Genomic DNA, 16,641 nt, shown 5'->3' on the forward strand with positions numbered 1-16,641 from the left:
TGACCCCCGCAAATCCCTCCCAGTAACCCCTCAGCTTAGGGCATGCCCAAAACATGTGAACATGGTTCGCTGGTCCTCCCGCGCACCTAGCGCATTTGTCCTCTATCCCGAAAAATTTGCTCACCCGAGCCACCGTCATATGGGCCCGGTGAACGACCTTAAATTGGATCAGCCTGAGCCTAGCACATGTCGCGGTCGAATTTAACCTACTCAGGGCTTCTGCCCATAGCCCATCCTCCATTTCCCCGCCTAGCTCCTCCTCCCATTTAAGTTTCAGTTCCTCTGTCTGGGACCCTTCCTCCCTCATGAGCACCTTATATATACCCGAGACTCTGCCCTCCCCTTCTTCCCTCCTAGAGACTATTCTGTCGAGGATCCCCATTGGCGGGAGGCGTGGGAAAGATGGGACCTGTCTACGAACAAAGTCCCGCAACTGTAGGTATCTAAAATCATTTCCCCTTACCAACCCAAATTTCTCCTCCAAGCTCCTCAAACTCGCAAAGTTCCCTTCCAGGAACATATCACCCACCCTTCCCGCCCCCGCTCGCCGCCATACTTGGAACCCCCCATCCATACTGCCGGGGGCAAACCGATGGTTGTCGCAGATTGGCACCCAGACAGACGCCCCCATCTCCCCCACATGCCTCCTCCACTGGCCCCATATCCGCAGGGTCGCCACCACTACCGGGCTGGTGGTGTACTTGGCCGGCGGCAGCGGTAGAGGAGCCGTGACCAGGGCTTCCAAGCTGGAGCCCCTGCACGAAGCCGCCTCCACCCGCTCCCAAATAGACCCCGTACCCACCATTCACTTTCTTATCATAGCGATGTTGGCCGCCCAGTAATAATTGATCAGACTTGGCAAAGCCAGCCCTCCCTCGCTGCGGTTCCTCTCCAACATCGCCTTCTTCACCCGCGGGGATTTTCCCGCCCAGACAAAGCTCATGATCAGCCCGTTAACTCTTTTGAAGAAGGACTGTGGGATAAAGATCGGGAGGCACTGAAAAATAAACAAAAATCGAGGGAGGATTGTCATCCTTACAGTCTGCACCCTCCCTGCCAGCGGGAGTGCATCCCATCTCCGAAACTCTCCCTTCATTTGCTCCACCACCCTGGCCAAATTTCTGATTTTGTTCTTTAATATGCATGTTGTCCTGCGTTGTAACTTCGTCACCATAGCGGCATCTCAGTTTTAGACATGTCTATTGTTGCTCTAGGATGTTCTCTTACACTTTCCATTGAACCACGGTTGATTCCCTGGCTCAATGGGAATGGAAAAGTGAGAGGTTTGCTGGGAACGGGGTTACAGATTATGGTTGATTACAATTCTGTTATTGTTGATGGCCAATTTTAAGTTGTTACATCTATCCTGAGTCAGTGTGTGTAGGTATAAGGAGTCAAAGAAGATGGCTTACATTTAGCCGGAATTGGGTGACATGAATCATAGAAAATTTACAACACAGGAATCCATTCAGCCCATCATGGTTGGTGAGGAGCTACCAATCCTAATCCTTGCCTTCCTGCATGAGGTCTGTAACATTGCAGGTCATGCCTCTTCAAGTGGACATCCAAGTACTTTTAAATGTGGTGAATGTGGACATCCAAGTACTTTTAAATACGCCTCCAGCCCCCCTTTCAGGATGTGAGTTTGAAGACCCTGACACCAGAGAAAGCTTTGGCTCATCCAGATCTTAATGTAGCTGGACAGTTAGAGACAATAGCAACTGTGATCACTGGAACAGAGTGCAACATGTTAGATGTTATCAACATACAGGTAAAAACTGACCTGATGTTTTCTGATAACATTGCCCAAAACCAACATGTAATTCAACGGTTAAGATAAGATTGTTACGATAAAACATAGTAGGAGAAACTAGTTGAGATGATGCAATTTGCACGGACACAAGCCTTGCTACGGAGATGAAAGCGTTAACAGCATCAAAGGATCAAAAATAGAGATAATATAGTGAGCTGTATTCACAGTAACATGCCAACTTTGGTTTCAATACTCTTAGGGACACCAGTCTTGATGGCTTTGAGTAGGGAGCACTTAGATCACCGATTTCAGGCAACAATATGGTCCAAGATTTCAGAAAGAAAGAAAAAAGATAACCAATAGCTGAAGCCTACAATAACCTGACTAGTAAATGATATCAACCAGTTCCAAAACGAGATTCGTTGTCACACTGGCTGATAACCACAAATTAGATTTATTTACAAAGTTTCATAAATCGTCACAAACTCTTGTTGCTAACCAGAACCATAATCGCAACGGTAAAATATCAAATTATTGGTCCTGACTAGGTAAAATTCAAATGCGTTTCCTCCCAAAAGAAAACCTTGGAAGGCAGCAAGACCTGCTGCCAAAAAGTGCAAAACAATAACTTGTGTACTGGTGCGAAGAAAAATCATCTGCTCACTTGATACGCAGTTTCCTTAAGTGTCCCAGATAATTTTCCCTATAAGGTGAGAACAATTATCTATGTGTGCCAACACAATGAATGAGGAAGAATGTCCAACTTCTCTTGTTTTCCCAATTCTATTTGCTACTAACAGCCAACATTTTTTTGAGAGGGGAAAGTAGGTAAGAGTTTTCGATTTTCTCAAATTCAATGCACATGTTTTCAGAAGCTACTTGGGGAACATTTGGAATTTTCTTTTTTTTAAAAAAAGTCTATACATGAGTGGCAAACTTCAAAAACAATTTAGCTGGGAGGGAAGCTGTGATTATACCCCTGAAGCAGAGAATGCAAATAGGAGATTTGATAGATATGTTTAAAATAATGAAGGATTTAGGTAAGAGTAAATAAAGAGAAACCATTTCCAATGTCTAGAGAAAGGGCTGATAACCAGATGACACAGATTTAAGGTACTTGCCAAAAATAAATGCTTTCATTTACTATGTATGTTTCTATGTAAATTTGTGGAATTCACTACCACAAAAAGTAGTTGTGGCCTAAGCGTTGTGCAATTTAAAGAAGGAATTAGATATAGCTCTAGGGGCTAAAGGGATTAAGGGATATCGGGAAGGGTGGGGCTTGATCAGGGTACTGAACTTTATGGTCTGCCATGATCATACTGAAGGGCCAATTGGGCTCCCTTTGCTTTTATTTTCTTTGTATGCTTCTATGTAAATCAGAGGTGACATGGGGTAAATTCTTTGTACGCCGCAAGTTAGGATGATCTGAAATACACTCTGATAAGTGGAAACAAGACTCAAAAGTAGCTTTCAAATGAGATTTGGACATTTACCTGCAGAGAAAGAGACAAAAAGCAAACGAGTAGGACCAACTGGATTGCTCTTGGAAAGAGATGGCACAGAAGCAATGGGTTGAACAGCCTTATTCAGTACTATGATTAGCTTCTGTTTTTAATTAATTTTGTTCTGCATAAATACTTACACAAACCATCTCTGGGTTTAATTCTAGTGTTGAGGAAATTTCAATGTTAATCATAATGGCACAGGAGGGTGGCATTTGCCCCATCAAGTCCATGCCAGCTCGGTCGGGCAATCCAATCAGTCCCATTCCCTCTATCACACAGTCCTGCAAGTTTATTTCTCTCAAATATCCATCCAATTTGTTGGGGTTCCTTTTGAAAACATATTTACCCTGTTATTCAAAAATATATGATTGCCAATTAATTACATGTGGTGATGTTGCTGGCGAGAATATTATCACTTTGATTAATTTAGATAATGTGAATAACCATTACCATTTTAGTCCTGTCTACTACCTTTCCTCACCAACATTCATTTCCAACAATAGGCTACAAAAAATAACGAGTAAATTTACGTTTTTCCAAAATTTAAAGTGCATACTGAAAAACAATTTCAGATTGTAACACCATGGGGACAATTAAATGCCTAAAACCCCATCGTTTCACCGAAGCTTTCAATAAAACTTACTTCTTCCCACTAAAAAATAAACATTTTCTGCATTCGAAGTACAGGTTTTCACGATGTACTTTACGATAATGCTTCTTCACATTCTGAAACTGGCAAGTGGTGAAGGTGCAGAATTCACACGTGTAGTTCTGGACTTTGGCAGGCTTCGGTATGGCTTTCATTCCCGAGTCAGAAGTCTGAACATCACACTCCTGATATTCACTGTGTGGAAACTCCAGAAAGACATTTTCTGAAATGACAAAGCACTTCCACTCAATAGCCTTAATCTACAGGAACAGAAACTCAAAATACAGACGAGATATTGAATTGAGGGTTCAGTAAGGAAGAATGAAAATAGCTTGCATTTACATCACACATTTCAGCCATAAGTAGTACTTTTGCAGTGTAGTCACTGCTGTGCAAGCAGAAGCAGCAGCCAATTTGTACCTAGTCAGGTCCCATAAATATCAATGAGATAACTCACCATAAATAATCTAGTTTTATGATTTTTTTTGTTCTGCCGATCACTGTGGAAAAATAAACAACCCTAATCCAAGTGTGCCATGGGATTTTTTTTTTAAACGCCTTTGGGAGAAAATAAACATATTTTACAGCCTTAGAGAGGGTGAAGAAATGTACTAGAATTATACCAGGAATGAGGGAAAGGCAGAGGAAGACAACATTTGGCCCATCGGGTCTATGCCAGCTCCTTGTCAAACAATCCAATCAGTCCTATTCCCTCACTTTATCCCGCAGCCCTGCACGTTTATTTCTCTCAAACATCCATCCAATTTCTTAGGGTTCGTTTTGAAAAACACAAAATTAGTCATTCAAAAATATATATGTTTCTTGTTTATATGTAGTGATGTCGATGGCTAGAATTTGATCCTATTTAGTTATGTGGAGAGAATAGAAAAGCTGAAATTGTTCTTCAAGCAGTGAAAGTCAAGAGAAGATTTGTTCAACATCAGTAGAGAAAATAATGTGGAACTGTTCTAGTAATCGAAGGGCCAGAACCAGAGGTGACAAAATTTTTTTTTTTTTTTCTTAAATTTAGCGTACCCAATTATTTTTTCCAATTAAGGGGCAATTTAGTGTGGCCAATCCACCTATCCTGCACATCTTTTTTGGGTTGTGGGGGTGAAATCCACGCAGACACGGGGAGAATGTGCAAACTCCACACGGACAGTGGCCCAGGGCCGGGATTCGAACCCGGGTCCTCAGCGCCGTAGGCAACAATGCTAACCACTATGCCACCGTGCTGCCCCAGAGGTGACAAAATTATAATTTTTTTTGGAAGTACAAGCTCAGGTGATCTGGAATACATAGTCTGAAAGGTTGGTGGAAGCCGATTCAATTGCAACTTTCAAAAGGGAATTTAAAATATTTACATTGCTTAGAACTTAGAACAGTACAGCACAGAACAGGCCCTTCGGCCCTCAATGTTGTGCCGAGCAATGATCACCCTACTCAAACCCACGTATCCACCCTATACCCGTAACCCAACAACCCCCCTCTTAACCTTACTTTTTAAGACACTACGGGCAATTTAGCATGGCCAATCCACCTAACCCGCACATCTTTGGACTGTGGGAGGAAACCGGAGCACCCGGAGGAAACCCACGCACACACGGGGAGGACGTGCAGACTCCGCACAGACAGTGACCCAGCCGGGAATCGAACCTGGGACCCTGGAGCTGTGAAGCATTTATGCTAACCACCATGCTACCATTGCTGTGGGGAAAGAGCAGGGAAGTAGGACTAATTGTTACAATCATGGAGAATAAATTCTGGAATTATACTCGGAACTGTTGAACTTTAAAGAGACCAGTTTTAGATTTTTTTTTAATGGACATGGACCCCGAAAGATGGCTGAGAATGTACAGTTAACCATTGAATGGAATGGCTGCAAGGGGTTTCCCTAAAGCAGTGCTTCTCAAAGTGTGGTACGCGTACCGGTGCCGGTACACGAGCCATCGTCTGCCGGTACTTGGAGTGTTTCCAGAAAAGAAAGAGACAGTAATCCTGGATTGGTTTTTTTCGCTCACCGGTCCCTGGCACATTGAAAAAAAAAACTGCCGGTACGCCACATCAGATAGTTTGAGATGCACTGCCCTAAAGAACATAGCCCTTCCCTGTTGTACAGACAAGGTATTGTAAAATAATCCAAAGACAGATAACCATCTCTGGTAAAGACAAAGGAACACAATACAGCTACCTCATCCAAAGACCCAGGGCATAATTGCCCAGATCAACTAGTAGACTTCCACATCAAAAACACATTGATAGGGGTTAGAATCTAGCCGAGGGAGCTGCGTAGTGTCTATCCGTCTGGGTGTGTGTGTGCGCTGTGAGAAGAGCAGTTAAGAGTTCTGCCACACTGAAGACGATACAGTAACCGAGGCAGGTCCCCCTGAAAATAACCAGCTCATGCAGGAACATTGAGAATTCTCTCTGACTGTGAAAGTCAATCAGCCAGCAGAAGGATTGCAGCTAGAAAAACAGCTGAAATCTTTCTACCAAACCACAGAATGCCTGAATCAAAGAATCAACTATTCACCAGCAGAACTCAACTACTGGAATCAAACAGTATCGGCTGAAATGATCATCTACTCCTCGCAACTCAAGGCCTGTTCTGTGTAACTTTAATATTGGACTCATTATTGACTTCTAATTCATATTGTAAGATTTCCGTTATTTTCCATTTCTTTTACTATGTCGCCATTATTTTGATCCGTGGATATTTAGTGGACATATACCTTTACGTTGAGCAGAGGAACTCAAAGTTGCAAAATAGTGCACTGTGCTATGGAGGTTTAGCTTCTGAATAGAAAAATTCAGATTTTTTGGCACGCGAGAGATCAGAGGGATTTGGTTTGACTGGTTGTCTGGTGGCCAATGACCCAGGCATCCTTCCTCACTTGGGTTTGTACAATCTGGCGGCATTCCATCTGGATGCAGACAAATCGAGGGGTTTCGCCTGGAACAACTTCTAGAACCTCACTTGGGGCTGGTCATAAAACATCAAAAAGCTAGCACTAGCATAATATGCAGAATGGCCTCATTCAAAGCTGTATTATTCTGTGATTTGTGATTCCCCCCCAACCAGCTTTTTTATGCTCTCTCTGGTCACCATGTGAGAAGCACAAATGATGGCCAACTTTTGGTTTTGCTAATATTTTACGAGGAAATTGCAGAACATCCAAAACTGGATGTTGGAAAGTTGTCTGAAAACAGAGGTACTAGGGTTTAAGAGAAGTGGTACAGAGGAGGATCTGGTGTCATCAGCACAAATATGGAAGCTAGTATTATAACAAGAGATGCATTAACTAGGATTGGATAAGCAAGAATGCAACCAAGCAAAGACAGTTATACCAAGCTGGACACTGGAGGAAAGTTACAGGAGGAGGATCGCATGAGTCAAAGGTTCCAGAGTAGTTGAGAAATAATGCACCACAGTCACCATCACAACAGATGTCATTTAGTTCAGCAATTTGGAGACTCTGGAAGGTTTCAACGCTCAGAATGGTTATACAGGAAAGGTTAGAAGGATAAAATCACTTTGAAATCATCTGGGTAACTATTCCACCAAAGACAACCCCATGACCACACTCTCTGACAAGCCCCACCCCCACTGATGATCACCCGAATCCGATTACTGCTCCCCGAACCCCCAACACGGCAGCACAGTTGCTTCACAACTCCAGGGTCACAGGTTAGATTCCCAGCTTGCATCACTGTCTGTGCGGAGTCTGCACGTTCTCCCCGTGTCTGCGTGGGTTGCCTCCGGGTGCTCCGGTTTCTTCCCACAGTCCAAAAATGCGGTTAGGTGGATTGGCCATGCTAAATTGCTCTAGTGTCAAAAAGGTTAGGAGGGGTTATTGGGTTACGGGGATAGGGTGGAGCTGTGGGTTTGGGTAGGGTACTCTTTTCAAGGGCCAGTGCAGACTCGATGGGCCGAATAGCCTCCTTCCGCACTGTAAATTCTATGATTCTATGAACTGCCCGATCACCCATCCCCTCCAATAGAACCTGACAGCCCACAGCTACATCCCAACTAACCCTCAGTCCAACTATCAGCAACCGCAACCCTGACATCCGCACCCCCACCAGCATACTACTCACCCATTTACTTTCTCTCCTGTCGAAGTGGCTTGGACCTTTACCTACTGATTTTCAGCAGCTAATGCCATTAGAAGGGAATGTGAACTCACTTCCCCTGCAATGTAGAGACACACATTTATCAGTAGGCCCAGGTTGGAAGTCCAGATAAAAAACGTGTAGCTGCAGAACAAGATATGTAATAAGGAGCGGAGTAACAATCCAACAGTGGGATTGCAATGGGATCAATCGGAGATGCAGTCCACTCAGATTAGCTTGAAAGTATTGAGTAGGTAACCAGGACAAGGGACTGAGGTGCTCACAGGCAAGAGGTGGTAAATGCAAGTTCTGTCACTGTGATTAGATGGAACTGGGGAGATTTAAAAGCAGTTTTCAGAGGATTGGCAGATGACCCAAAAGCAAGTAATTCTCAAGATATCAAAGTACAATTAAATTTTGAAATACAAGTGAATTTTTGGGGAGTAAGAAGCAAACTTTATGCTAAGTTAAAAGTGCTTGTTTTAGTTAAGTATTTTATATACAATAGTTAGGTTTTGTTTAAAAACCTAAAATCTTGTGGCCAGTTCTATTGGTCAAAACAAGCAGCATGGCATGGCGGCTTGGTAGAACAGTTGCTTCACAGCTCCAAGGTCCCAGGTTCGATTCCCGGCTTTGGTCACTGTCTGTGGGGAGTCTGCACGTTCTCCCAGTGTCTGCGTGGGTTTCCTCCGGGTGCTTCGGTTTCCTCTCACAAGTCCCAAAAGACGTGCTGTTAGGTCATTTGGACATCCTGAATTCTCCCTCCGTGTACCCGGCGCCGGAATGTGACGACTTGGGGCTTTTCACAGTAACTTCATTGCAGTGTTAATGTATGTCTACTTGTGACAATAAAGATTATTATTATTATTAAGATGTTCTGATTTCTCTTTAAATGTTGACAGTTCCCAACAGTATTTTAACATTAAGAGTTAATGTTTCAGGTCAATAACCTTTCATCAAGACTCAGATCCTGGAGAGGCGTAGTCACATTTGATCCAGAGATGAAATTCTGATCAGTTCCAACACCAGGATTATCCACACTTCTGGATTTTTCCCATAGCCTTTGGCACACTGATGTTGGGATCAAATAAAGGTCCAGAGCCAGCACTTTCTGGAAGCCAGAGTATCAGAACAAAAACAAGACACTTACCAATAACAGACAGCAAGCTACCATCAGGGATATGACTAGAGTGTACATATACAGACCTCAGCATATAAGGGGTATAATTTATAAAAGTCGGTGTTTTCTATTTATTTTTTTAAAAAAGTCCTTGTCCAATGCACCCACCTTGCTGCTGGAAACCAGAGTCTGTTCAGTTCATAACCAGTTTGGTTTGGTTGTCGTCCCCCCAAAGCGTATTCCATCATACTACCAATTAACGCTTTATAGCTGGTAGAGTGCCTTTGGGGTCAGGCGAGCTGTTCACTGCAGAATACAAAGCCCTGCTCTACTTGCCATGACATTTATGTGACTGTTGAGATTCTGGTCAATGGTGATGCCCCAAGATATTGGGCATTTTGCACACTAATAGCCCCACTACTTATCTAATATGAAGAGGGTGTGGAAGGGAATATCATTGATACATTAGCTCAAAATAGAGCATCTGGGGCCATGCCCACACGACCCTGCAGCGATATCCTGGGTCGGGATTATCAGACTCGACATACACAGTCTTCTTGTGTCAGGTTTGACTCCAGCCACTAGAGAGTTCTCCCGGGTCTCATTGATTTCAATTTTACAAGGGTTCCTTCATGCCACATTTGGTAAATGCTCCCTTAATGTCACTCACCTCACCGTTGAAACTCGCTTGTGTCCAAAGCTTTAATGAGGTGTGGAGCCAAGTGGTCCTGGTGGAGATGAAACTGAGCATCAGTGAGCAGGTTATTGGTGAGTAAATGCCACTTGACAGCACTGCTGACCATTCCTTTTTATTTTGAAATTTTTTATTGAACATTTTTTGAATATACAAATACAAAAATCCAAAACAAATAACCCCCCCCCCCCCCCCCTTTTGACTAATGGCTGCCATCTTGTGAAAAACCTCTCAATTGAACCTCTCGATGTGTATTCAATATTCCCAAGGCACAAAAACCCCACAAGATCCCCCAGCCACGCCAAGGCACTGGGTGGAGAAGCTGACCTCAGCTCCAACAGAACCCGCCTGCGAGCAATCAGCAAGGTGAAGGCTAATACATTTATCCCCACACCCATCTGCAGCTCCAGAAGGTCCGACACCTCGAAAATGGCCGCTGGGGGACCAGGCACCAATTCCCTTTGTAAAATCACCGACATGGTGCTGATAATAATAATCACTTTTTGTCACAAGTAGGTTTCAATGAAGTTACTGTTAAAAGCCCCTCGTCGCCACATTTCAGTGCCTGTTCGGGGAGGCTGGTACAGGAATTGAACCCGCCCTGCTGGCCTTGTTCTGCATTACAAGCCTATGCTAAACCAGCCCCTGAAGAAGGAACCCCAAAAGTTCACCAGCTCAGGACATGCCCAGAACATATGTACACGATTCACTGGGCTCCTCCCACACTGCTCACACCTATCTTCTACCCCTCAAACACTCGACTCATCATAGCCGTTGTGAAATGTGCCCAATACCACCTTTAGCTGTATGAGCCAGAGCCTTGCACACGACAAGGTGGCTTTCACCCTCCACAGGGTTTCACACCATATCCTCCTCCTCCATTTCCTCACCTAGTTCTTCCTCCCACTTGGCCTTAATGCCCTCCAGCGTTGTTGTATCCTCTGCCAGAATCCTCCCATAAATTCCAGAAGTACTCCGCTCTTCCGCCCTCGGCAACACCTGCACCCTCTCCACCAACAACGGCGGCAACACTGGGAAGTTCGGAAAATCTTCCTAGCAAAATTCCGAAACTGCAAGCATCTGAACGTCTCCAACTGCGCTCACCCATACTTCTCTGCTAACTTCCCCAGACTCGCAAACCACCCCTCCAGGAATAAATCCACCCCCTTATCCTCCCAACCTCTAAACCAAGCTTCCAATCTACCTTGTTCAAATGTGATTGCCCCTAATCAGAGTTATCTTCCACCCTCCCCAACCTTAAAATGCTGCCATAATTGCCTCCATATTTTTAATAGACACCACCACCACCCACCAGATTCCCTGAATATTTTCCAGCAATAAACAGCACCGGAGCCGTCACTAATGCCCGCAGCCCTGTCCCCTTACATGGCCTAGACTCCATCCTCACCCAGACTGCCTCCTGATCCCCGCATCAGCCCTACACCTTCTCCTGCATTTGCCACCCAGTAATAGCACATCAGGTTTGCCAGCGCTAATCCCCCAGACTGCCGGTTCCTCTGTAGGACCCTATTCCAAATCCTTGCCACCTTGCCCACCCAGATAAACCAACCTTCACCCTCCCAAAAATGCCTCTGGTAGAAACACCAGCACACATTAGAATAAAAACAAAAACTGTGGCAAAATATTAATCTTCATATAGCATCCCCCCCCCCCCCCCCCCCCCGGATATACAAAAGAGAAACAATAAATTAACGCCCGTCGTTGGCAAAAAACAGATATTCAACCGAAAACAAAAACAAAGAGACAGCCCCCCTCCCACCCGGGTTGCTGCTGCTGCTGACCTTTTGTTTTTACCGTTCTGCCAGGAGATCTAGGAATGGTTGCCATCTCCTGAAAAAACCTCTGCACTGACCCCCTTAGGGCAAATTTAACCCTCTCCAATTTAATAAACCCCGCCATATCGTTGACCCAGGCCTCCACGCTTGGGGGCCTCGCATCCTTCCACTGAAGAATCTCCGCCGGGCTACTAGGGACGCAAAGGCCAGAACACCGGCCTCTTTCGCCTCCTGCACTCCCGGCTCCACTGCAACCCCAAATATTGCGAGTCCCCAGCCTGGATTGACCCTGGATCCTACCACCCTCGATACCGTCCTTGCTGCAGCCTTCCAAAATTCCCCCAGCGCTGGGCATGCCCAGAACATGTGGACATGGTTTGCTGGGCTCCCTGAGCACTTAATACACCTGTCCTCGGTCCCAAAAAACCAGCTCATCCTTGTCACGGTCATATGAGCCCTATGCAGTACCTTAAACTGTATGAGGCTAAGCCTCGCACACGAAGAGGAGGAGTTCACCCTTTCTAGGGCATCCGCCCACGTCCCCTCCTCAATCTCCTCACCCAGCTCCTCCTCCCATTTATCTTTCAGCTCCTCCACCGAGGCCTCGTCTACTTCCTGCATCACCTGGTACACGTCCGAGATCCTCACCTCTCCAACCCATACCCCCGAGAGCACCCTGTCCTGAACCCCACGTGGCGGCAGCAGAGGGAACCCCGCCACATGCCGCCTGACAAACGCCCTTACTTACATGTACCTAAAGGTGTTCCCGGGGGAAGCTCAAACTTCCCCTCCAGCTCACCCAGGCTCGCAAATTTCCTGTCTATGAACAGGTCCCCCAGCCTCCTGACACCTGCCCTGTGCCAACTCAGAAACCCACCATCAATTCTCCCCGGAACAAACCGGTGGTTCCCCCGTATCGGGGACCCCATCAAGGCCCCCACCTCCCCCTGTGCCGCCTCCATTGCTCCCAAATCTTGAGGGTAGCTGCCACCACCGGGCTCGTGGTATACCTCGTCAGAGGGAGCAGCAGCGGCGCCTTTGCCAGCGATTCCAGGCACGTGCCCAAACAAGACGCCATCTTCATCCTCTTCCATGCTGCCCCCTCCCAGTCCATTACCCACTTACGCACCATCGCTGCGTTGGCAGCCCAATAATACCCACAGAGGTTGGGCAACGCCAGCCCCCCCACATCCCTGCCCCGCTCCAAGAACACCTGTCTCACCCTTGGGAGTCCCATGTGCCCACACAAACCCCGTAATGCTCCTGTTAACCCACCTGAAAAAGGCCTTCGGGATAAGGATGGGGAGGCACTGGAACAGGAACCTCGGGAGCACCGTCACCTTGACTGACTGCACCCTACCCGCCAAAGACAGCGGCAGCATGTCCCACCTCTTAAACTCCTCCTCCATTTGCTCCATCAGCCTTGTGAGGTTTAGCTTATGCAAGGCCCCCCAGCTCCTGGCCACCTGAACCCCCAAGTACCTGAAGCTCCTCTCCGCCCTTTTCAGTGGGAGCCTCCCAATCCCTCCCTCCTGGTCCCCCGGGTGAACCACAAACATCTCGCTTTTCCCAAAGTTAAGCTTATACCCTGAGAAATCCCCAAATCCCCGGAGAATCCCCATCACCACCGGCATTCCCCCCACCGGGTCCGCCACATACAACAATAGGTCGTCCACATAGAGCGACACTCGGTGCTCCTCCCCACCCCGGATCAGCCACCTCCAATCCCCCGACTCCCTCAGTGCCATAGCCAGGGGTTCAATTGCCAGCGCAAAAAGTAGGGGGGGGGGGGAACGGGGGACACCCCTGCCTCGTCCCTCGGTATAGTCGAAAATACTCCGACCTCCTCTTATTTGTGGCCACACTCGCCATCGGCGCCTCATACAACAGCCTCACCCAACTGACAAACCACTTCCCAAAGCTTTCCAGCATCTCCCACAAGTACCCCCACTCAACCCTATCAAAGGCCTACTCCGCATCTAGCGCCACCACTATCTCCGCCTCCCCTTCCACCGCCGGCATCATAATAACGTTCAAGAGCCTCCGTATATTAGTGTTCAGCTGTCTCCCCTTCACAAACCCCGTTTGATCCTCGTGGATAACCTGCGGCACACAATCTTCTATCCTCGTGGCTAAGATCTTTGCCAACAACTTGGCGTCCACATTCAGGAGTGAGATTTGCCTGTATGACCCACACTGCAGGGGATCCTTGTCTCGCTTAAGGGTCAAGGAGATCAGCGCACGAGACATCGTCAGGGGCAAAGCCCCCCCCCCCCCCTCGCCTCGTTGAAGGTCCTAACCAACAGGGGGCCCAGCAGGTCTGCATACGCCTTGTAAAATTCAACCGGGAACACATCCGGCCCCGGCACCTTCCCCGACTGCATGTTCCCTGTCCCTTTAACCAGCTCCTCAAGCGTCAACTGGCGCCCCCAGACCCTCCACCCGTTCCTCCTCCACTCTCGGGACTCTCAGCCGGTCCAAAAAGCGCCCCACCCCCCCCTTCTCCGCCGGAGGTTCGGACCGATATAGTCTCTCATAAAAGTCCCTGAAGGCCCCATTAATGTCTACCCCCCCTTCGCACCACATTCCCTCCCCTATCCTTAACTCCACCAATCTCCCTGGCCACATCCCGCTTACAGAGCTGGTGTGCCAGCATCCAACTCGCCTTCTCCCCATACTCGTACACCGCACCCTGAGCCTTTCTCCATTGAGCCTCCGCCTTTCTGGTGGTCAACAAGTCGAACTCAGCCCGAAGGCTGCGCCGCTCCCTCAGCAATCCCTCCTCCGGGGCCTTCGCGTACCTCCTATCCACCCTCACCATCTCCCCCACCAATCTCTCCCTTTCGCTCTGCTCCCCTCTCTCCCTGTGGGCCCGAATGGAGATCAACTCCCCCCTTCAGCGCCTCCCAGACTGTCCCCACTCGGACCTCCCCATTATCGTTGGCCTCCAGGTACCTCTCGATGCATCCTCGAACCCGCCCCCTCACATCCTCGTCCGCCAGCAGCCCCACCTCCAAGCGCCACAACGGGCGCTGGTCCCTCTCCTCCCCCAGCTCTAAGTCCACCCAATGCGGGGAATGGTCAGAAATGGCTATCGCCGAGTACTCAGCGTCTACTACCCCCGCAATCAGCGCCCTACTCAAAACAAAGAAATCGATCCGGGAGTAGGCCTTATGCACATGGGAGAAGTATGAAAATTCCCTGGCCCTCGGCCTCGCGAACCCCCAGGGATCCACCCCTCCCATCTGGTCCATAAACCCCCTCAGCACCTTAGCCGCCGCAGGCCTCCTACCCGTTCTGGAACTGGATCGATCCAGTGGCAGATCCAGCACCGTGTTGAAATCCCCCCCCCCATTATCAGGCCCCCCACCTCCAAATCTGGAATTCGGGGCGTATACATTGACCAGCACCACCCACTCCCTTGCAGCTTGCCGCTCACCATCACGTACCTCCCGCCGCTGTCTGCCACCACACTCGACGCCTCAAACGACACCCTCTTCCCCACCAGGATCGCCACCCCCCTGTTTTTTGCATCCAGCCCCAAAAGAAAGACTTGGCCCACCCACCCCTTCCTCAACCTAACCTGATCCGCCACCTTCAGGTGTGTCTCCTGAAGCATAGCCACGTCCGTCTTCAGCCCCCTCAGGTGCGCGAACACGCGGGACCGTTTGACCGGCCCATTCAATCCCCTCACATTCAAGGTGATCAGCCGGATCGGAGGGCCACCTGCCCCCTCCCCCGTCGACTAGCCATCACCCTTCCGTAATCCGCCACGTGCCCGCGCCCCCCGCTCAGCCTGTTCCCCACAGCGACAGATCCCCATCCCGACCCCCTCTGCACGCTCCAGCTCCTTCTTGGCCATTCCAGCAGCAACCCGGTATCCCCCCCCCCCCCCCCCCCCCCCACAAAGCTAGGGCCCCCCCTAGCTGCGCAACTCCGGTCATTGTACTTCCGTAAGTCAGCCGACTCCTGCTGACCCCGGCTGCTCCCGCCACCCCAATTACCCTCCCCAGTGTCCCCCAACCATTCCCCCAATGCCAACCCCTGCACCCTGCTTCTCTAGCGCGGGAGAGAGGCCCGCGCCCCCAATCCCGCGCCCCCCCCGGACCCAAAACGCGGGAAGACAGGCACATGACCCAACAGGGCGAGGCAGTAGTGTTAACCACTGCGCCACTGTGCAGCCCTGTAAATCCACCTTAACTTTACTCACTAAAGTCGTAAAATTTAACTGCCAGAGCCACCCCCAATCCTGAGTGCCTGCACCCCCGTAAAATTAGATATTGTTAAACGAATCAGCAGTACTCCCAAGTCAACCCTCTTCCCCGTTGAAGTAACCGGACACCATGCTTTATTCCAAATTGAATTTGCACCAGGAGAAAGCCCCAAACCGCCTTCACGGTCCCATTATGTCCCCCATCGTGGGAACTGTGGTCGTCACCACTGATGTATATATAGGATGTTGTTATAGGTGCTTTACGGTAAGGCCCCTGTACTACAGGTACGGGGGTAGATCCCTGCCTGCTGGCTCCGCCCAGTAGGCAGAGTATAAATATGTGTGCTCCCCGTACAGCAGCCATTTCATCAGCTGCTGTAGGAGGCCACACATCTCTGTAATAAAGCCTCGATTACATCCTACTCTCGTCTTTGCGCAATTGATTTTGCATCAATTTATTACACTGAGATTTTTCAGAGATGGACCTCCGCATCAAGCCGGATCGCTTGCAGCTGCATCCTCAAGCAAACAACGCCAAAAAGGAATTTGAACATTGGCTAGCCTGTTTTGAAGCATACATCGGGTCTGCGCCAGACACTATTCCAGAGGCTCCAGATCCTTTACACGCGGCTGAGCTCCAACGTCTTTCCACTCGTCCAGGACACGCCGACCTACGCAGAGGCCATGGCGCTACTGCTGAAGGAAAACTACGTTCAGCAGACTAACAAAATCTACGCCAGACACATCCTCTCCACGCAGCGCCAACTTCCCGGTGAGTCGGTGGAAGATTTCTGG

The 16,641-nt window shown here is 48.4% G+C and overlaps 1 protein-coding gene across 8 annotated transcripts in view; it reads right to left on the reverse strand.

The window, feature by feature from the left end:
• The window catches only part of LOC119953177 (zinc finger protein 462-like), a 191,803-nt gene that overhangs the window by 84,581 nt on the left and 90,581 nt on the right, over nucleotides 1-16,641 (reverse strand). For all 8 annotated transcript variants that reach the window (XM_038777148.1, XM_038777142.1, XM_038777146.1 and 5 more), the window contains one exon: nucleotides 3,905-4,133. In XM_038777148.1, the coding sequence (XP_038633076.1) occupies nucleotides 3,905-4,133 (229 nt within the window). The remainder of the gene's footprint in view (nucleotides 1-3,904; nucleotides 4,134-16,641) is intronic.

This window comes from Scyliorhinus canicula, chromosome 18, assembly GCF_902713615.1.
Source record: "Scyliorhinus canicula chromosome 18, sScyCan1.1, whole genome shotgun sequence".
Taxonomy (NCBI): Eukaryota; Metazoa; Chordata; class Chondrichthyes; order Carcharhiniformes; family Scyliorhinidae; genus Scyliorhinus; species Scyliorhinus canicula.